Source organism: Myotis myotis, unplaced genomic scaffold (genome assembly GCF_014108235.1).
Source record: "Myotis myotis isolate mMyoMyo1 unplaced genomic scaffold, mMyoMyo1.p scaffold_m19_p_2, whole genome shotgun sequence".
Lineage (NCBI taxonomy): Eukaryota > Metazoa > Chordata > Mammalia > Chiroptera > Vespertilionidae > Myotis > Myotis myotis.
This window is the reverse complement of record NW_023416324.1, coordinates 11,806,264-11,829,115: the sequence shown is the minus strand read 5'-3', so window position 1 is coordinate 11,829,115 and position 22,852 is coordinate 11,806,264. Positions and strand designations below refer to the sequence as shown.

At 39.8% G+C, this 22,852-nt stretch overlaps 1 protein-coding gene across 9 annotated transcripts in view; it reads left to right on the top strand.

Annotated features, from left to right (window-relative positions):
• USP48 (ubiquitin specific peptidase 48) overlaps positions 1-22,852 on the top strand; it is a 66,183-nt gene that overhangs the window by 6,000 nt on the left and 37,331 nt on the right. For 2 of the 9 annotated variants that reach the window (XM_036347605.1, XM_036347604.1), the window contains exons 2-11: positions 6,141-6,261; positions 6,531-6,687; positions 10,421-10,548; positions 10,880-11,004; positions 11,496-11,604; positions 14,383-14,516; positions 15,417-15,499; positions 19,412-19,591; positions 20,946-21,071; positions 22,442-22,591. In XM_036347605.1, the coding sequence (XP_036203498.1) occupies positions 6,141-6,261; positions 6,531-6,687; positions 10,421-10,548; positions 10,880-11,004; positions 11,496-11,604; positions 14,383-14,516; positions 15,417-15,499; positions 19,412-19,591; positions 20,946-21,071; positions 22,442-22,591 (1,313 nt within the window). Of the gene's footprint in view, positions 1-3,165; positions 3,354-4,544; positions 4,624-4,988; positions 5,000-6,140; positions 6,262-6,530; positions 6,688-10,420; positions 10,549-10,879; positions 11,005-11,495; positions 11,605-14,382; positions 14,517-15,416; positions 15,500-19,411; positions 19,592-20,942; positions 21,072-22,441; positions 22,592-22,852 lie in introns of those variants that run through there. The other 7 variants (XM_036347603.1, XM_036347602.1, XM_036347608.1 and 4 more) reach the window with 6 other exon arrangements.

Genomic DNA, 22,852 nt, shown 5'->3' with positions numbered 1-22,852 from the left:
CATTCTTGAAACTAGACTTGTTTCCTCACAGTGAGCATAATAATAGTCAAGTAAATTCTTTGTGGTAAAATCGGTGGGTAAGCATTGTGCATTTTTTCATTGTGATCCACCTTATTAAAGTGCCCTTCAGAATGAAGGTTCTACCTTCCATTCCTCTGTCAATGTGTAAGAATGTCTTGTTTCCTCCTACCATCACCAACACGATATGTTAATCACACTTTTTGATCTGACAGGTGTCATGTTAATTTGCTCTTTTTGGTGACAGTTAAAATTTTGATATGAATTTATTTTTATTTTTGTGTACTTTTTAGTTTTATATATATATTTTGATATGAATTTTCAAAGTCTGGACTTATCTAGTTCTCATTAGAGGAATAGTAGTACATGACTTATAAAATTAAAACTTTACAGAAATGGGATGGAATCTATAAAGTCCTGTCATGCCATTTTATTTTATTTTTTTATTTTATTTTATTTTTTTAAAATAAGCCTTATTTTGATTAGTTCTTTTATTCAGGTATTTTTTAAAAAATATATTTTATTGGTTTTTTACAGAGAGGAAGGGAGAGGGATAGAGAGTTAGAAACATCAATGAGAGAGAAACATCGATCAGCTGCTTCCTGCACACTCCCTACTGGGGATATGTCCGCAACCAAGGTACATGCCCTTTGACCGGACTGGAACCTGGGATCCTTGAGTCTGTAGGCGGACACTCTATCCACTGAGCAAAACCGGTTAGGGCTTGTCATGCCATTTTAAAAATGCCTTGAAGACTACTAGACCTCATTCTTAAACTTTTTTTGTAAAGAAATTTGTTTTGATTTATTGATTTTGAAAGTGAGAGACATGGATTTATTGTTATTTATGCATTCATTGGTTGATTCTCTTAATATTTTTATTGATTTTCAAAGAAGAAGGGAGGAGAGAGAGAAGCATCAATGATGAAAGAATCATTAATCGGCTGCCTCCTGTACACCCCTTACTGGGCATGTGCCCTGACCAGGAATCAGCCATGACTTCCTGATTCATAGGTTGACTCAACCACTGAGCTACACCTCCCCACAAGCAACCACTACCCTTATTTTGGATAGAACAGATTTTGCCAATTTTGAACTTTGTATGCAATTAAGTATACATTGTATACATTGTAGCGCCTTCTGTGTGTGGCTTGTGCTCAGCATTGTGAGATTCATCCTCGTTGGGGGTAGCAGAAGTATGTTTATTGTTAGAGCTGTACAGTATTCCATTGTTACTATATACTTTCTTCTTCTGGGGATGGTCCATTTAGAGTCTTTTCAGTATTTGGCTATTATGAATAAAGCTGCAATGAAAATTCTTATATATATCTTTGCCTGCTGTATATACATTTTTGATAAGAGAGGAATTGCTGGAACATAAGTGTTTATGTAGCTTTAGCAGGTAATGCTATACTGTTTTTCAAAGTTATTGTATCACATTCTATTCTCATGAACAGTATGTGCAAGTTCATTTGCTACAAATCCTCACCAGTAGTTGGTATAATCATTTTCATTTTAGCCATTAATGATGTATGTGTCATGGTATCCTTTTGTGGGTTTTTTTTTTTTTTTTTTACTTCTTTTTTTTTTTTAATATATTTTATTGATTTTTTACAGAGAGGAAGGGAGAGAGATAGTTTGAAACATCGATGAGAGAGAAACATCGATCAGCTGCCTCCTGCACATCTCCCACTGGGGATGTGCCCGCAACCCAGGTACATGCCCTTGACCGGAATCGAACCTGGGACCTTTCAGTCTGCAGGCCTACACTTTATCCACCGAGCCAAACCGGTTTCGGCCTTTTGTGGTTTTAACATGCATTTTTCTGATGGTCAATGAAATTGACCTCTTTCATATTCAACTATTTGTGTATCCTCTAGTGAGGTGCTTATTTAAATCTCTTACCCATTTTTGTCATTTTGATTATCTTACTGATTTTTTAAAAAAGGTTTTTAATTGAGTTTTGGGGGGGGGGGGGGAAGAAAGAGAGAGAGAGAGAGAGACATGATTTGAGAGACAAACATTGATCACTTGCCTCCTGTACCCATCCAACTGGGATAGAACCCAAAACCCCAGGATGTGCCCTGACCAGGAATTGAACTGGTGACCTTTTGGTACACGGGATGATGGCTCAACTCACTGAGCCACACCTGCTAGGGCTATCTTATTGATTTGTAGGAGTTTATTTTGATACAAGTGTTTGTTGAATATATTGTATTGCAGATATCTTCTCGTCTTGCTTTTTAACTTTTTTTTAAAACAAAATTTAAAAATTGATTTCAGAGAGGAAAGGAGAGGGAAAGAGAGATAGAAACATCAATGATGAGAATTATTGATCGTCTGCCTCCTGCACGCCCTATACCCGGGATTGAGCCTGCAACCCAGGCATGTGCCCTAACCCGGAATCGAACCGTGACCTCCTGGTTTATAGGTTGACGTTCAACTAGAGCCACTCCGGCTGGTCGCGTTTAACTTTCTTAATGGCATATTTGATTAACAGAAGTTCAAATTAGTCCAAGGGAAGGTCTTAACCTCCCTCAGTGAATCAGCCCTACTTTTATTTCTTCAGTAAGTTGTTTTCCACCCGGCTTTGACATGTAAACCTGACAAAAAACTGCTCTTACATTGAGCAAACTTGTTTTCATTTTTATTTTTTAAAGCCAGGAAGACAGTATATTTGGGTGGACCCTTAAACAGTTATTTCTGGAATATGTGGCAGACTCCCTAGTTCTAAGTCAGAGAGGTAAAAAAGCATGGGGAAGCATACATAGCCTTTTACTCCTAATTTGCAGCAGGCAAGTACATGGTGAACTGTTCAGAGATGGTGGTGTCCTTTTTATAGTGTGTTTACCTTTATCTAAACAAACAGGCCTATCACACCCATTTTTCTTTTTTAAAAAAGTATATTTTTATTGATTTCAGAGAGGGCTGCCTCCTGCCCCCTGCTGGGGATCATGTCAACCACTGAACCACACTGGCTGGGCTCGTATCCATTTTTAAACACTGTTTTGTGCCTTTTTTCAACTAATGATAATTGTTACATATCATTACATTAAAAAGTTTTGCCTTTATTCCCTGCCTACAGTAGTTTCCATTTGGTTATATTATTTATTTTTATCAGTTTTCTGTTGATGGCCATTTATAATACTTCCAGTTTTTCACTGCTACCAGTAAAGCTTGAGTGGATAACCTGAGATGTTCACACACATCGACCTAAAGACGTCCTTCATAACAGAAGAAAATCCAAGCTCATGTTGCAGTGCCTCATTGGTGTCCTTTGATCTGGAGGGATTACTCAGTCTTTCTTAGTATTTTGTGACACTACATTTTAGAAAAGTACGTCACACTTACTGTGTAAAGTTCCTCAACTTGGGTTTGGTTGGTGTTGCTCTTTTATATATACACTAGAGGCCCGTTGCACGAAGAGATTCGTGCGATAGGCCTTCCTTCCCCTGGCTGCTGGCACTGGTTTTCCTCCGGCGCCCTGGACCCAGGCCTTCTCTCCGGCCGCAGGGGAGAAGCCAAGCCTCCTCCGTCATCTTTAGTCTTCGCTCTGCGCCTGCATGTGCAAATTAACTGCCAGTTTTGTTGGGTTAATTGCATATTCATCCTGATTGGCTAGTGGGCGTAGCAGAGTGACACCAATTTGCATGTTTCTCTTTTATTAGTGTAGTCTCTCTCTCTCTCTCTCTCTCTCTCTCTCTCTCTCTCTCTCTCTCTCTCTCTAGAGGCCCGGTGCACGGAATTTGTGCACTGGGGGGCTGGGGGGGGCGGGTGGCGGGATCTGAGTAATCACTCCAGATCCCCTGTCCCAGCCTCCGTCCTCTCACAGTCCGGGACCCCTCGAGGGATGTCCACCTACCAGCTTAGGCCTGCTCCCCAGGGGCTATCCCCAGTCAGACATCGCTCTGGCAGCCTGGGAGCCCTCGGGGGATGTCTGACCGACAGGGAGCCGCCTAAGCCACAGTTGGACATGCGCTGCCGCAGAGGTGGGAGAGGCTCCCGCCACCACTGCTGTGCTCGCCATCAGCCCAGCTTGTGGCTGCCCCTCCTCCCCCCCACATACTGGTTACCTTAACTTTGATCACTTGGTTAAAGTGGTATTTGCCAGGTTTCTCCACTCAAAGCTACTATTTTTCCTTTTGTAATTATTAAACAGTTTGTGCTGAGCTACTGTCTGTTCCTTCTCAAACTTGCCTATATTAGCATCCTTGATGATTGCTGCCTGATTCTGTAATTAATCTGATGGATGCCAAATGACGATTTCCTAATTCCACCCTTCCTTTTACTTTGTAAGTGGGCTTTCTTCTCTAGAGATTTCCCATCCATCTCATTATCGATACCTGCTTTCTTCAGTAGTCATAATCCTATTGTTACTTATTTTGTTGGATCAAATTGTTCCAGATCTGGCCACTACAGCCCCTTTGAAACTGTCATTTTTATATGCCCCCATCATTCTTTGACTGCATCTTTACTTTTTGGGCACGGCAAGATATTCCATGTTTATCTTGTGTTTTCCATGCCCAGCCTTAACAACAGCCATTTCTCCAAGGAGCCCTGGATTCGTCGAGTGGGGAATATTTAGGCATCAAGATCTGGTTGCTAGGTATGCTCAAATAAGTACTGCCCTGTATTTTACCTGGCAACCTTATTCTGCCTCCATATATTAAGACCCATGAGTTTAGCCTTCCACCACCCTAGCTTTCCTCTCCAAAATTTGGTTCCCTTTGTCTCCAGTATATTTACTTTTTGTTGAGTTGTAGAATATATAGAAAATTGTTTCAGAATTGTTAATCCCTGTCTCTGTGAAAAGGAAGCCATTGAGAGTTTGTAATTTATTCCTTTTGTCTTTACTTCAGCCTAAGGATCCCTGTCTCTGTGAAAAGGAAGCCATTGAGAGTTTGTAATTTATTCCTTTTGTCTTTACTTCAGCCTAAGGACACTACTAAATGAGATTGCTGACCACTGTTCAGGTTGCTAGGGTTAGTCCCCCCATCCTTCAATGTGGATGTTACTTAGTTGAAATATGTTTGTGTTGAATTTAGGGTTCTCCCCATCCTTATTGATTGTGTGTGTGTGTGTGTGTGTGTGTGTGAGAGAGAGAGAGAGAGAGAGAGAGAGAGAGAGAGAGAGAGAGAGAGAGAGAGAGAGACTCACATGGCCCCAGAATTCAACTGTGTATGAAACAGTATATTCAGAAAAGTGTCACACCTCTCCTTTTTTTTACCCTTATCCTAATAGGTAACCAATTTCATTAGTCTCTGCTTTGTCTTTCTTTTTTCTTTTCTTTTTAATGTATTTTTATTGATTTCAGAGGGAAAGGGAGAGGGAGAGATAGAAACATCAGTGATGAGAGAATCACTGATCAGCTGCCTCCTGCACATTGATTGGCTGCCTCCTACATGGGATCAAGCCCACAGCTTGGGCATGTGCCCTGACTAAGAATTGAATAGTGACCTCCTGATTCATAGGTCAACGCTCAAACACTGAGCCACGCTAGCAGGGCTGTCCTTGTGTTTCTTATTGCTTACACACACACACACACACACACACACACACACACACACACACACTAGCATACTGTAGCTACTCTTTTGCACTTCGCTTTTTTCACTTACTAATATATCCTAGGAATTACTCCACCTTAGTTCATAGAGATCTTCTTCCTGCTTTTTTTTTGTTTGTTGGTTGCATAGTACTCTTTTATGTGTGTGTACCACATCCCCTGTTTGGCCATTTGGTTTGTTTCCAGCAGTTTGCAGTTGTAAACGGTGCTGTAAGGAAAAACCTCGTGCCTGTGTTTCTGCACTGAAGGAGTTGTATCTTCAGGGTGAATTCTTAGAGAGGAAATGGTTAGCTGTAAGTGTAGATTTGTTAAGAGACTACAAAATTCTTCTCTGTAAGAGTCCTACCAGTTTGTATTCCCTTCAGTGGTGAATTAGTTCTGTTTTCCACAGACTCACAAACTGAGTGTTGAGTGGTGGAATACTTTCTCAGTTATGCTAATCTTAGAGATAATAGATTTTTTTTAAAAAAAAATGGTATATCATTATAGTTTTAATTTGAGTGTTTCTTATCCTGGAGCTATAGTATTTTAAAATTAAACTTTTTTTTTCTTCATAGACGAAACTGCAAAGGAAATCCAAATTGCTTGGTTGGGATTGGTGAGCATATTTGGTTAGGAGAAATAGATGAAAATAGTTTTCATAACATTGATGATCCCAATTGTGAGAGGAGAAAAAAGGTGAGCCATCATTTTTAAGTGATTTCACATGGTGTCCTATGTTTTGTGCTTATGGTCAGAAACCATTGTTGATTTCTGGTAACTTGTGAAAAGGAAGCCATTGAGAGTTTGTAATTTATTCAGCAAAACGATGCCCCACGCTTGGCCGAGAGGCTGAAGGTGGTTCTACCATGTTGGCTGAGACAGTTTTAACAAAATTGTAATCTGAAATTGAAAAAATAACGTGTCCTGTAACTTTTTTTTTAGTTGTAAATTTTCTGTTTTTGTAGAACTCATTTGTGGGCCTCACTAACCTTGGAGCTACTTGTTACGTCAACACATTTCTTCAAGTCTGGTTTCTCAACTTGGAACTTCGGCAGGCACTATACTTATGTCCAAGTACCTGTAGTGACTACATGAGGGGAGATGGTATCCAGGAAGAGAAAGGTCAGTGGGATGGGATGGGTTCACTTCTGAGTGTTGCCAGTAGATCACATCCCAACCAGCCAAATAGAGGGGACTTGCTTTCAAGTGTTCCATGCCAGGCATGGTTGTAGTTCTTTATAAACATTGTCAAGGTTCAAAATCACTTTCCTTTTTTCTCTATATTTATCATTTATGTAAAAAATGGCTAATACTCGCCCAGCCTGTGTAGCTTGGTGGTTGAGCATTGATCTATGAACCAGGAGGTCACAGTTCCATTCCAGGTCAGGGCAGTTGCCTGGGTCGTAGGCTCAATCCCCAGATTCCCAGTAGCGGACGTGCAAGAAGCAGCCAATCAGTGATCCCGTCTCATCATTGCTTCTATCTCTCTCCCTCTCCCTTCCTCTCTCTGAAACCAATAAATAAATAAATGGCTAAAATTCAAGGGAAGGAAATATATTTGATGATTCTTTCAATTTTTTTTAACATTTAAATTTTTTATTGATTTTTAGAGAGTGAGAGAGAGAGAAACATTGATTTGTTTTTCCACTTATTTATGCATTCATTGATTGATTCTTGTATGTGCCCTGACCCAGGATCTAACTCACAACCTGGATGCATCGGGATGATGCTCTAACTCCGTGGTTCTCAACCTTGGCTGCACATTAGAATCCCCTGGGAATCTTTTTAAAATCCTGATTTCTGGGCCTCATCCTCTGGAAATTCTGTTTCTTTGTTATGGGGTGGGGCCACAACATTAGTAACAAAGAAACAGAATTTCCAGAGGATAAGGCCCAGAAATCCGGATTTTAAAAAGATTCCCAGGGGATTCTAATGTGCAGCCAAGGTTGAGAACCACTGCTCTAACAGTAACTGAGCTACTCGGCCTGGGTAGGCTGTGATTGTAGTCCATTAGTTTCTAGTGACTGATCAAAATCAGTCAGTAAAGCAGACAAAGTTACTCTTTTGCCTAGTTTGTTACCTTGATGTATTTTAATTAATAAATAGTTCAGTATAACGCCAAATAAGCAAGTAATTAATTCTAAGAGGCTACTGACAACTCTAATGAGGTCGATATTCAGCCCAGAGCAAGACAGTTGTGCCTTAGGCCCTAGTCAGTAGTTCATCTGTAAACCTCGTGCTGTCTTTTATATGATCTGATTTGAGCACAATGCTGATCTTTTTGTTTTATTTTTTTAATTGATTACAGAGAGGAAGAAAGAGAGAGAGATTGAAACATCAATGATGAGAATCATTGATCAGCTGCTTTCTGCACGCCCCCTACTGGGGACCGAGCTGGCAACCCAGGCATGTGCCCTTGACTGGAATTGAACCCGGGACCCTTCAGTCCCCAGGCCGACACTCTGCCCACTGGGCCAAGCCAGCCAGGGCATAATGCTAATCTCTTTTGCTAGGAGTGAGAAAAGATAGGATGTGTAAGCCCCACCTCTTTCAGCCCTTCAGACAGTAGTGATACTTGAGGGTCTTGGTCCTGTCCTTGTCAATGGTAATCTTTGCTTCACAACAGTGTTTAAAAATTAAGTTTGTTTCCGCATGCTTTCTTTCTATAGTTCTGAATATTTAAATCTGGACCAATAGTGTGTTAAATATTTAAGGTAATAGTGTATGTAAAGGTTGAATCATAAAATGGATCATTTAAAAAATTTTAGCATTGTTTTGCTGAAGTATAAATTTACCAATGAGAAGATAGTTAAATAACAAATGAAAACTAAATTTTTATTTTATAAACTGATGTACCGTTGCCAGAATTCTTTGGGTATCTTCAAGAAATTTAAATACATTTTCTAAACACACAAATTCTAATATTTCACCGAAGTTCTTCATAAGCATGTACATTTCTGCTGTTTCTTTTTTTAAATATATTTTTATTGATTTCAAAGAGGAAGGGAAAGGGAGAGAGAGATAGAAACATCAATGGTGAGAGAGAATCATTGATCGGCTGCCTCCTGCACCCCCCTACTGGGGATCGGGCCCACAACCCGGGCATGTGTCCTTGACTGGAATCGAACTCAGGACCCTTCAGTCCATAGGCTGACGCTCTATCCACTGAGCCAAGCCGACTAGGGCTCTGCTGTTATCTTAATGGTCACAGTGCCGTGTAGTGGAAAGGGCTTTTGTTGGGAACGGTGTGGTCTGATGAGTTTGATGCCCAGCTCAACCACTCCCTTATTTTACAAATAGAAAAACCAGGGAGTAGGAGTTGTTGAAGATCTTATGGAGTATCTAGCCTGTCAAATAAAAGAGTTGGAGTAGATAAGACTTACTTGACAGCTTTTAACAGGCTGGAAGGCCTTGCACCCCAGGAAGTAAGATTTTTATCTTTATTTTGCAAATGAAATACTGATTTCCTGGAAGTCACAATTGGCAGTAAAGAGATAAACTGTCAGTTTAATCAGAAGACAAACTGCACAATAACTTGAACAGAGGAAGCAAAGGGGATTATTAACAGGAAATTCAAGTAATGGGGAATTGTTTAGTAAGAATTAAACAGGACTTGAAACAATACAGGAGTAGCGGACATAGGGAGCAGCCAGTAAGCCTGGGGCGGAGATCCAGACCTCTTTGGAGAGAGCATTGCCAAGGCTCACTAGAGATGCCTCCGTGGGGCTCTGCTGGAAACTGCCTACAGCAGTGGTTCTCAACCTGTGGGTCGAGACCCCTTGGGGGGTTGAACGACCCTTTCACAGGGGTTGCCTAAGACCATCGGAAAACACATATATAATGACATTGTTTTTGTGATTAATCACTATGGTTCAATTATGTTCAATTTGTAACAATGAAATTGGGGGTCACCACAACACGAGGAACTGTATGAAAGGGTCGCGGCATTAGGAAGGTTGAGAACCACTGGCCTACAGGAAGGTGCTGGGCCCAGAAGCCTCTGTGAAGTCACCTGAGAGGTGCCTGAAGGTCATTCACTGGGTGCTCGTTTAAGAGGAAGTGTCTCAACAGACGCATTCTACTGTGCAGCTAGCTACCAGAGGAGGTCCTGAGGGACGCTCCTGGCCACTTGTAGGCTGCAGAGACCTGGAGTCTGAGAAGCTGCACCCCCCAGGAGTGTGGTGAGAGGCATAACTGAACTCTCCAGTGCCCCCTACGGACAAGATTTAACCTTGCCCTACCTGGCAAAGGAGAAATATTTGCGGAGCTCATCTGTTATCATAGAGCAGGCAAAGAAGGGTGGATTTAGAGGTGAGAGGCAATAAATTAATAACTGGCACAGAAGGTAACACTCAAGTCTTTTAGGGCCCTTGAGATTCATGCTTCTGATTTGCCTACCTTCCCCCAACTCATTAAAATTTGCTATTCAAAAATTCTAGGATTTTTCATTCAAGTTTGAAACTCTAGCCTTGAGATTCCTGTCACTTGCTCTGTGGGTGGCAAGACCACATTAATGAGATTTCATTAAAGTGTTTGGCCATTTTATACGAACGGTGAATATGGTTTTTATTACTGGAATGGATGTTTTCAGTGTGATTTGTAGAAACTAGTCATGACTGTGATTGTTGAAATGTACATATGGCCTCTTGCTTTCATAGGATGTATATAGACAGCTATGGCCACCTCATTACTTCCAAAAGACATGTGGTTATGAATTTGTTTCTTTAGAAGTTTTAAAACAATAATAAAATACTATATAGTTTGAATGTAAGGGTGTTTAATTATATCTCATGTGAAGATGAAGTATATTTTAAAGAGTAGCAGTTTTTTAAACATAAACATTTTTTAAAAATAGATTATGAGCCTCAAACAATTTGTGAGCATCTCCAGTACTTGTTTGCCTTGTTGCAAAACAGTAATAGGCGATACATCGATCCATCGGGATTTGTTAAAGCCTTGGGCTTGGACACAGGGCAACAGCAGGTAAGAACCTTGTGTTTATTTTTTCAATATAAAAAGGTACCCAAGCATTCCTTAGAATGTTTATAGAAGGAAATGCTTTTATAAATTATTTTTTCTATCTTGATTTAGAGCATTTATTTACTGTTCAGTTTATTGTACATTTTTCTTGATCCTATTTCTGAAAATTCCTATTTTGGGCACAAGCTGATTCAGTACAGCTCTAGTCCTTGTTCATAAATGTCAAGTTCAAAGTACAGATGGTTTTGGGAATATTTAACTTATTTCTACTTGTATCAGAAGTTGAAAAGCAAGACTTGATTTTTCTTTTTATTAACCCAAACTTGTGTTGTAGGATGCCCAAGAATTTTCAAAGCTCTTTATGTCTCTTTTGGAAGATACTTTGTCTAAACAAAAGAATCCAGATGTGCGGAACATTGTCCAACAGCAGTTCTGTGGGGAATATGCTTATGTAACTGTGTAAGTGTGTTTCAGCTTTTCATGTTTTACTCTAAGACAGTCGTTCATATGTTATCTAATTTTTAGTTCAGTTCCACGTTATAGCTTTAGTGGATTATCATGGGACCTGAAATATTTATAGCAATACATTGCCATGGGAACATGTGAACAACTGTCTTGATAGTTACAGTTGAACCCATCCAGGTGTTGGGAACTGTGTCTGGTTGAGCACTTGCCACTTATTTTATGGCTGTGGTGTTAGCTGAAAGAGTAAGATTAAAGTCAGTTAGAATACTAAGTGTAAATGTAGAATAACTCTTAAAAACTTTCCTAATCCTAAAACACATGGCCTCACCAATCACTGTCTGTGTTTACTAAATACATATAGTGTAAATAATTTCTGTGAAAGAGAACTAAGGGCATAAACGCTTCTATCTATAGTTCTAGGATGTAAAACAATAGAACTTTGTTTTTCCCACCCTGATCTTAATTTTATCACTCTTTTATTACAGTTGCAATCAGTGTGGCAGAGAGTCTAAGCTTTTATCAAAGTTTTATGAACTGGAGTTAAATATCCAAGGCCATAAACAGTTAACAGATTGTATCTCGGAATTTTTGAAGGTATTCAATTTTGTTGTATGTATTGTTTTTGCTCATTAACAGTTAAATACTATTCTGAATGGTTTTTGATTTAATGGATAAAGTTATTTCAATATTTTCTATATATGAAGTGTCTCTGGTTATGTAATGATCTAGAAGAACCTTAGTAAATTATAAAGTATTGAAGCAGGCTGCATCTTAAAATAATTTTTGACTATTTCAGGTTATTTTATGTATATAAAAACTTACTGTGTGATGAGGGGTAATAGAGTGTTTAAGGAAATCTAAGCTGTTACTTTGTTTAATTTACATTTTCATTTGATGAGAGGTAGAATGTGTTGAATGTAAATAATTTTTATATCACTGTGGTCATTCTTCAGGTCTGCCACTTGATATTTCTACTTTCTGTATATTTAGATTTATGTACTGATGTGGAAGTGGTTCCCTTTTGTTCTGGGGGAAAAGCTGCTAGGAGGAAACCTTTGCTATCAAGAAGGAACAGCCGAAACTGGTTTGGCTCAGTGGATAGAGCATCAGCCTGCGGACTGAAAGGTCCCAGGTTCGATTCCGGTCAAGGGCATGTACCTGGGTTGCGGGCACATCCCCAGTGGGAGATGTGCAGGAGGCAGCTGATCGATGTTTCTCTCTCATCGATGTTTCTAACTTTCTATCTCTCTCCCTCTCTGTGAAAAAAATCAATAAAATATATTTTAAAAAAAAATAGAAAAAAGAAGGAACAGACACATAGCATAATAGATGAACTTACTATTTTTGTACTTTTCCTACTCTCTTAGCACAACCATTAGATGCTAGAGATACTCATTCCTTGAATCCATTCAGCTAGTGTTGAGTGGTCGCTGTTCGGACACTGTTTTAGCTGTTGGGGATAACCATAGTGAGCAAAACAGACAAAACATTTTTGCCTTTAAGCAGCTTATAGTGTAATGGTGTTGGGATCAGGGAGGGGCAGTAAAACAAATATAAGTAAAATACAAAGAATGTCAACTATAACAAGTGCTATGGAGAAAACTAAAGCAGGCAAGAAGGGTGGAGAATCTGGTAGGGATGAGGGTGAGGTTGGTTACAATTAGAAATAAGGTGATAGAAGGTGATGGTGTGAGCCATGCAAAAACCAGGAGGAGCATATTTGGGCTATTTTGTGACTGAAGTGAAACAAAAAAGGGGAGAATGACAGGAGATGAAGTGGTAGAGATCACCAAGGACCTTTTCAGATAGGGCCTGGTAGACCTTTGTCAGAAGTTTGACTTTTATTCGAGTGAGGTCAGATGCCATTGAGCTGTGAGCGTAGGAAGGATGTAACCTGTTTTTAACAGGATAACTGGGTACTGTCTTGAGAAGAGGAGGCTGATGCGGGGCCAGGGCAGATAGATGTTGATGGTGGCTTGGACCAAGGCTTAGTTGAAGAGATGATGAGTTTGGGTTTTAGATATGTTTTCAAAGTAGAGCTGATGAAATTTGCAGGCTGGATACGGAGAGCAAGAGGTGTCGAGGGTTACTAAGGTTGGCCTGAGCAACTGGAAGAATGTGGTTGCCATAACCCAGATGTGAAGGATTATGGGAGGAGCAGGTTTGGAAGAGGAATCAGGAGTTTGCACTGGGGCATGTTACATTTGAGAGGTATAGTTGAGGGATAAATTGAAGCTAGATAAGGTCCCCGGGGATGCCCTATCCAGTATGGCTCAGTGGATAGAGCATCAGCCTGTGGACTGAAGGTCCCGGGTTCCATTCTGGTCAAGGGCACATGCCCGGGTTGTGGGCTTGATCCCCAGAAGGGGGCGTGCAGGAGGCAGCCAGTCAACGATTCTCTCTCATCATTGATGTTTCAATCTCTCTCTCCCTCTCCTTTCCTGTGTCTGAAATCAATAAAAATATATATTAAAAAAAAGTCCCCAGGGATGAGAGACAAGGACCAAGGACTGAGCCCCCTGGGACATTCAAACATGAAGAAAGGGAGATAGGAGCAGTGGGCGGAGGAGGAGGAGGAGGAGGACTGGCCAGTGAGTTGAGGGAAACAGGTGAATGTGGGATCCTGGAGCCAGGTGAATACAGTGGTGGTGTCAGTATTGTAGTATTTACAGTCATCTGTATCAAAAGCTATTATAGAAATAATAAGGAAAAATGTAAAAAGAAACCACCGTTAGCCATGACATTGAATTTCCCTGCACTCTTCTTTTAGCTTTCTCTTCTGTGGTTCAATAATTTTAACCCAGTGTGCGTGTGCATGCACGTGTGTAAAATTTGTGTATGTGTATCCTATATAATAAAAGCCTAATATGCAAGTTGACTGAATGGGGAACCGGGAGGAGGGAGCGGACCTAAGCCATCAGTCAGACATCCCCCAAGGGCTCCTGGTCTGCGAGAGGGCGCAGGCCGAGCTGAGGGAACCCTGAGTGTGTGAATTTTCATGCACTGGGCCTCTAGTATATATATAATTAATTTTGTATTGTGGTGCCCACGTGTAGTTTGTACCTATTCACTATTTTTAAATTATGCTGCATCAAAATGCATATATTTTTTAAAAAAAATTAAATCTTTATTGTTGAAAATTTTACATATGACCCCTTCTTCCCCCCATTGACCCCTTCTGTTATGCCCCCACCACCCACCCGAGGCCTTCACCACCCCACTGTCTGTGTCCATGGGTTATGCATATATGTATATAAGTTCTTTGATTTCTTCCCCCCCACTTCTCTCTGAGGTTCTGCAGTCTGTTCTATGCTTCTAAAACCCATTTCCCATCTCCTAGTTTTTAAAATATAATGTCTTGATCCTTATCAGGAAGAAAGACTAGAAGGAGACAATCGATACTTCTGTGAAAACTGTCAAAGTAAACAGAATGCAACAAGGAAGATCCGACTGCTAAGCCTTCCTTGCACTCTGAACTTGCAGCTCATGCGTTTTGTCTTTGACAGGTAAGTATGTGCAGGTGTAGTGTTTGTAGCTCATCATGGAATAATGTGCAGATTTTACTGTAGACAGGTAGTTATAATTTGTAATGCTAGCTTGAGGATGAAAGTTATAGATGGAGCCTGTTGATTGGAAATGCGTGTATTTCATGATTTTATCACAAAATTCTTAAAGAAGCTAGACATAAAATTCAGAAATAGAAAAGTAGAGACTCCTTATTTTTTATTCTGGGAAATTATTTTTAAGATGCAAAGGAAAAGCAAACATTTAGGTCGGAACTGAATTACTTGACATTCTGTATTATTGTGTAAGAACGAGAGAAAAAAAAATTTTTTTTTTAAATATATTTTATTGATTTTTTTTTTTTACAGAGAGGAAGGGAGAGAGATAGAGAGTTAGAAACATTGATGAGAGAGAAACATCGATCAGCTGCCTCCTGCACATCTCCTACTGGGGATGTGCCCGCAACCCAGGTACATGCCCTTGACCGGAATCGAACCTGGGACCTTTCAGTTCGCAGGCCAACGCTCTATCCACTGAGCCAAACCGGTTTCGGCGAGAGAAAAATTTTTTGCTCATTATGGTACCCTCAACTCCATGGGAATATATATCTTTTATCATTAAAACCAGTCATTTCTTCCATAAAAAAGCAGGAGCATCTGTGGTTTCCTCTTGTGATCAAATCCAAACCTCTGGAAATAAGTGCTCTGTTTGGAATTAGCATTTTAAATTCATACCTTTTAAGTGATCGATTTATTTTGCCCAATTCTAAGACAGTATTATGTATACTTATACAGGTCTTTGAAGAAGGAAATCTATTGAGTTTTTTAAGATAGATGACAGAGCTTATGCATTGTTTTATGATTGTTTTAAGTATAACTATAATTAGCTTTTCTCTTGCTTAGGCAAACTGGACATAAGAAAAAGCTGAATACCTACATTGGCTTCTCAGAGCTTTTGGATATGGAGCCTTATGTGGAACATAAAGGTAATATTTTTTTTTTTTTTTAATTATTAGTTAAGGTATTACAAATGTGTCCTCATCCCCCCCATTAACCCCCAACCTCCCCCCCACACACAAACTCATGCTCCCATCCCCCTGTTGTCCATGTCCATTGGTTTGGCTTATATACATGTATACAATTAAAGGTAATATTTTTACTGAGCAGTGATAATCATAGTGCTCAGAGATCATAACTTGTGATCTGCCTATGATGAATACAGAATAGTACTACTACATTTTATTACCTAATCTCTGGGAACAAAGGCTTTTTGGGTGGGCTGAAATGTTACTTTATTTTCTGCAGAGATTAGATGGTTCATCAATATCTGCATAATTAAGGGTATGTATATAATAAAAGCCTAAGCAACCATTATGGCGGAGCAACCAGAAGGACCGGTCGCTATGATGCGCACTGACCACCAGGGGGCAGATGCTCAACGCAGGAGCTTCCCCCTGGTGGTCAGCACGTTCCCACGGGGAGTGCCACTCTGCCAGAAGCCAGGCTCACGGCTGTGCTGGCAAGCGCAGCAGCAGTGGTGGGAGCCTCTCCTGCCTCTGCAGCAGCACTAAAGAGCCAGGGGGGTTCTGGACTGCGAAAGGGTTGTCTCACTGCCGGCTTAGGCCCGTTCCTGCGGGTTTCCGGACTGCCAGAGGGTTCAGGCTGGGTTGAGGGACAATCTCCCCCCCCCCCCCCCCGCGCGCCCCCCCCCCCCCCCCCCCGCATGAATTTCGTGCACTGGGCCTCTAGTTAAAGAATAAAAAATGAAAAAGATATTTCACTGTTCCTGAACCCACACTTGCTACCTTTAAGTGTCAATATGTATCTGTAATTCCTTACTAAATTAAGTCTCCAAGCTGCCCCCACATTTTTTACTTTTTTTAAAACATTTTATCAAAAACATTAGGTGACAAATCTAATATGTATATTGTAATTCATACCTGACCACTGGTGAGAAGAGTTCTAGGATGCTGTGAGATAGTTTCAACAAGAAATAGTTTACTACTTTCTCTTTTGATAGTCTTTACCTTATCAAACAGGGTGATTCTTATCAGAGAAAACCAACATCTTACCCTTACTGGAAGGACTGTTTTACTTGCCTTTTAAGATTGATTGTACTGTTGATGAAAATTTTGATGTCGAAATTATGTAATAAACTCTGTCTCTTTACATAAAAAGGTTTTGGAGGCAGCTCATTGCAGAAATAAGCCATAAAACAAAACTTTGAAAAGAAATGATTGGGGAGGTTGGGAAGCCATATGGTAAATATGTGAGCTTTAAAATGTACAATGCTCTGTCAAGACTGTGGCTTAAAATTGGCTTTTCCCTGGAAGAACGAAACTACTGACTACAGACTGTGTCACTATTGAATTTGGCTGAACAAATGACCTTCGCTCTAACCCTGGCCGTGTGGCGCCGTTGGTTGAAGCATGGTCCTATACACTGAGAAGGCCAGGGTTTGATTCCTGGTTGCAGGTTGGGGCAGACATTCAGGTTGCAGTTTCCATCCAAGGTCAGAGTGCATACAGGAGGCAACTGATCCATGTTTCTCTCTCCCCCTTGTTCTCTCTCTAAAATCAGTAAAAACATATCCTTGGGTGAGGATTAAAAAAAACCCGAAGTACCATCTTTCTTAAGTTGAGTATAAAATTTATCAGCAATAATGGTAATGTGATATGATTCAATGGTAATAGAATCATATCGTTAATGCCAATACTTCTGTGGTTCATTGTCATCATTAATAATTTAGGAAATACTGCCTTAGCCGATCTGGCTCAGTAGAGAGTGTTGGCCTGCAGACTGAAAGGTTCCAGTTTTGGTTCCGGTCTAGGGCACATACCTTGGTTGCAGGCTTGATACCCTTCTGAGCTGGAGCACGTGTAGGAGGCAACCAATCAACATGTCTCTCATGTCGATATTTCTCTCTCTGACTCTCCCTCTCCTTCATTCTCTCTAAAAAATACAACAAAAAGCAATGGAAAGATATCCTCGGGTGAGGATAAAAATAAAATAAAATAGCAAATGCTATGAAGAATTCCTGGTGTAAAAACAAAAACAAAAATGCACAGAATTCCTGGTGTAGATGAGTTAATGCATTTAAAAGTTATTTTAAACTTACATCTAAGTGATGTTCAGTTAGGGCTGGTTAGTGGGTTTTGTTCCAGCTATTTGCATTACTGTGTCTCCTACTGAGCTACAAGAATGCTGCAACTGTCCTCTGTATCCTCTGTGCCTAAACCGTGTCCATCATGTGTATTTGTTGAGTGAGTGATTGGTTATACCTTGTGACTCGCTCCTTACAGCTTTAAGGAAGTTATAAAGTAGTGGTGAAACGTGCAAAGATTTTTACTACAAAGGTAATAATTATTGTTTGTAATGTCACTGAAATGCCACCAGCTTAAATAGTCAACAGTAAGGGAGTTGTCCGGTATAGTGTGGTACTTGTACATAGTCATTATAAATAATTTTAGAAGAATATTTAATGATATGGAAATATGATGATAATGTTTGTTAGAAAAACCTGCAGGTTTAAATATTTTTTTTTTAAATATATTTTATTGATTTTTTACAGAGAGGAAGGGAGAAGGATAGAGAGTTAGAAACATCAATGAGAGAGAAACATCGATCAGCTGCCTCCTGCACATCTCCCACTGGGGATGTGCCCGCAACCCCAAGTACATGCCCTTGACCGGAATCGAACCCGGGACCTTTCAGTCCGCAGGCCGACGCTCTATCCACTGAGCCAAACCGGTTTTGGCAGGTTTAAATATTAATAGTAATTACATTTGTGGGATTGCTAATGAATTGTTTTCTCCTTTTTTAATAGTAAAATGTAGAAGTGATCTTTTCCAACACATATGTCCTCCGTGTCATTGGCTTAAGTTTAGAATCTTTAAAACATATATTTTTTCAAACTTTAAAGTACTTCGTTGTATCTTAATATTTATATTCATTTGCTGATACATTGCTGTATGGATAAAGCGTTCTCATGAACCACTGGCACCACAGGCTGGTGTGTAGGCTTTATTTATTTTTAAAAATATATTTTAGTGATTTTTTTACAAAGAGGAAGGGATAGGGATAGAGAGTTAGAAACATTGATCAGCTGCCTCCTGCACACCCCCTACTGGGGGTGTGCCCACAACCAAGGTACATGTCCTTGACCAGAATCAAACCTGGAACCCTTCAGTCCACAGGCTGATGCTCTATCCACTGAGCCAAACTGGTCAAGGCTAGGCTTTATTTTTTTTAATTATTATTATTTTTTTTAATTGATTTCAGAAAGGAAGGGAGAGGTAGAGAGGGGTAGAAATATCAGTGATGAGAGAATCATTGATTGGCTGTGTAGGCTTTGTTTATTTAAAGGAAAATAGGAACTTAATGCTTTTGAAGAAATCTGAGTGTAGAATCAGTATAGATTTTCAATGTTTTCTCTCCTCTTATATTTCCAGTTGTCTTGCCTATAACTATTTTGAAAGGCAGGTTTTCTTAATGACTTACCTCCATTTTTTTTTATTTTACATAAACAATAGATTTTACTTTTGCAGTCATCTTTCGTTAGCTTGCGTAATTGGTTTTTGTAACAAGTTGGAGAATTTGAACAGAATTTTGGTAAGTGTATGACTCAGGCAAATTATCTGGGAAAGGCAAAGTTATAATACAGAGTAGCTTTGTAGCCCTCAGTGCCCAGGATGCCATAGCTTTTTCTCTGTCTTTGAGGGAATGGAGAATTAATACAGTGAGCTTATTTTATCATGTAAGTCTTAATTTTTTTTAAAATCTTAGATGACATGTTTAGAATTCTATCAGATGCATAAAGAATTGTATTCATTATTTAGGCTTAGGATACAAGAAAAAATATTGTTACTCCAAATTTTTTTCACTTTCTCCTTTTCTAGGTGGGTCCTATGTGTATGAACTCAGTGCAGTTCTCATACACAGAGGAGTGAGTGCTTATTCTGGCCACTACATTGCCCACGTGAAAGATCCGCAGTCTGGTGAATGGTATAAGTTTAATGATGAAGACATAGAAAAGATGGAGGGCAAGAAATTACAACTAGGGATTGAGGAAGATCTAGGTAAAACCTTTAAGTTGTGAGTGCCCTTTTAAAATATAAATATTTTTTTGCCGGAAATATTTGTGATAAATTATTATGGTTCAAGATTGTTAATGGACTGTCAGGGATATTTGTATTTCTTAAATACAATCTCTGAACATCTTTTATTAGCAATGCCTAAATTAAAAAAAAAAGATTTTGCTCCAGAGGTGGTTTCTATAATGCCATGTTTGAAGGCAACTATTTCAATATTTTCAATTATCAGGTTAATTGGGAGAGAGGATGGTAAGTATTAAACTAAAAATGATGGCTAGTAGATTTAATATGTAGGATTTGTAGTCCTTTCCTTGGGGTCAAGAAATTATTTTTAGCAATAATTACAGCAAGGGAACGTGGTGGCTCCAAGGATGGTACCTGCTCCTTCCTGTGGAGTATCTTATCCCATGGAGTGGGGAGCAGCACCTCTGGGGAGGAAACTTTTTGCCATTTTGTAGTGATGAGGTCTGCCTTAAAAAGTACTTCTTAAAATAGTGTCTTAGTATGGGGCTCTCATCCACTTAGTTTTCTTAGTCCAAAATACCCATTATTCCCTGAAGGAGTGCATGGGTCTTCCGGTAGGAGCCATCTTGGCTGAGGTTTTCATGACTTTCTTACCATATTTGCCATTTTGGGGTGAGGTTTGACCTGGGATCTAAATAAGGGAAAAGGAACGGGAATAAGCATGTGTCTCTTTGCCACTGTTCTTTTTAATGGATCAGAACTTTTTTTCCAAGGAATCAGGGAGGGACATGGCAGTTGGCTGGCTTCGCTGGCTTTCAAGGAATGTGGGCAATCTTTCTACAGATCTCCATGTGCTGACTATTCTTGTGGTTTAAAAATAGAAAATACTCTATTACAAGAATAGTAGGTATTTATAGACCAGGTAGAACATTTAGTGTTTCTACTGATTATTTTATTATTTTTTCTCATTAGAGTGTCTTGTGTGTGTGTGTGTGTGTGTGTTAATTTTATTTCTTTGGGCAATTGAATTAAGTCTGGATTTATTTTTATAATTTAAGACCAATATTAAAATAAAACTCGAGTAATAGTACTTTTATTGTTCTAGGTATGTTCTCATGAAAAACAGTACTTAACATTTTCTGAGAATGGAATATGGCAGGCAAGGCAGTGGGGGGAGGGGTAGGAGACTTTTTTAAAGATTCAAACATCTATAGAGCCTGCTAAATTTGTGTTGCATTTTAATGTTTTAGATCCATGTAAAAGTTTCTTGGTCATATATTGTAGGAATTATTTTTAAGTCCACCCCACCCTCATGAAAGCTAAAACCAACTAGGCATTCTAATTTAATCATCTTTTGATTTCCCTACCTCAGCAGAACCTTCTAAGTCCCAGACACGTAAACCGAAGTGTGGCAAAGGAACTCACTGCTCTCGAAATGCATACATGTTGGTTTATAGACTTCAAACTCAAGAAAAGCCCAATACATCTGTTCAGGTACCAGGTAAGCAACTTTCCAAGATTGTGTAAGGCAAATATTTTAGAATACCATGCTGAAAGGTCAATGACAAGAACAGATTGTTTTTGTTATTAATATAGGTTGATTGCATATTGTAAACATTCATGAAAGTAGATATAATCATTCACAAATTTGCTTTAAAGTAGTGAGTTTTTAAAATAAGGAAGCCTTGCCGAAACTGGTTTGGCTCAGTGGATAGAGCGTCAGCCTGCGGACTGAGGGGTCCCAGGTTCGATTCCGGTCAAGGGCATGTACCTGGGTTGCGGGCACATCCCCAGTGGGAGATGTGCAGGAGGCGGCTGATCAATGTTTCTCTCCCATCGGTGTTTCTAACTCTATCTCTCTCCCTTCCTCTCTGTAAAAAATCAATAAAATATATTTTAAAAAAAAGGGGGGGGGGAGCCTTTAACGGAACTAATCCATCGAACCTCCCTACCCCCCGCAAAAAAAAAAAAAAAAAAAAAGCAATTTCTAAAAATCCAATAAGTAATCCAGGAGTATTTAAGGAGCAGTTTGGGCCTGGCTGGCGTGGCTCAGTTGTTGAGCGTTGACCTATGAACCTGTAGGCCATGGTTTGATTCCCGGTCAGAGCACATGCCTGGGTTGCTGGCTTGATCCCCAGTGTGGGGCGTGCAGGAAGCAGCAGATCAATGATTCTATCTTACCATTGACGTTTCTCTCTGTCCATCTTTCTTCCTCTCTGAAATCAATAAAAACACATTTTATAAAGAGCAGTTGGTTTTATTTGTAAGTATTTTCTAGATTTCAAAAAAGAAGAAAGTTGCTACTGGCCTGTTGCATTCTTTTGTTGCCATTTTATCTAATACTGTTCTGTGCTCTGCAGCACCATGTGTGTGTGTGTGTTTTAATTTTTAGAAAATACGTTTTTATTGTTTTTAGAGAGGGGAACGGAGAGAGAGAGAAGCATTGATATCAGAGAATAACATCGCTGTCTCCCAGATGAACCCCGGCTGGGGATTGAACCAAAAACCTGGGTATGTGCCCTGACTGGAATTCGAACTGGCAACCTTTCGGTGCACAGGACGACACCCAACTGAGCCACACTGGCCAGGGCAGTAGCATGTATCTTGAAGTTGTGTTTCTGAGCCATTTGATGGTTCTGGTTGGCTGTAATGTCATGGATAGCCAGGTGGGGACTCGCACTCTAGTGTCTGTCTTCGGTTTCACTTTTGCTTTCAGTTTGGGGGTCTCTGTCAGAAAAGGAGACCATAGTTAGGAAGCTGCCACCAAAATATGAGCCAGCATGATCTATTTGATATGATTTAGAGACCAGCATGGTTCAGTGTCTGAAAATAGGATAAAGTAGTTTTGTTTTTTCCTTCTGTTTTGAATAGCCTTCCTTCAAGAGCTGGTAGATCGGGATAATTCCAAGTTTGAAGAGTGGTGTATTGAGATGGCTGAGATGCGTAAGCAAAGTGTGGACAAAGGCAAAGCAAAGCACGAAGAGGTTAAGGAGCTGTACCAAAGGTTACCTGCTGGAGCTGGTCTGTAAGACATTCTGGGACAGCACTGTTGCCATTGAGTGCCTTGTTTTATGTTCACAAATGTGTATGAACTAACTTTTCCCTTCCCTGTCTTAGAATTCACTAATGCCAGCCTTATAGACTATGAAATTGCCATGTAAATCAGCAATAACTTGATGTGTAGCATTTCATATAATTTTCATTATCATGTACTTTTAAAAACGGGAAGCTCTTAATGATAAGGTTTAGGTCTGCACTCTTCATAGAAGAAGAAATAAATAT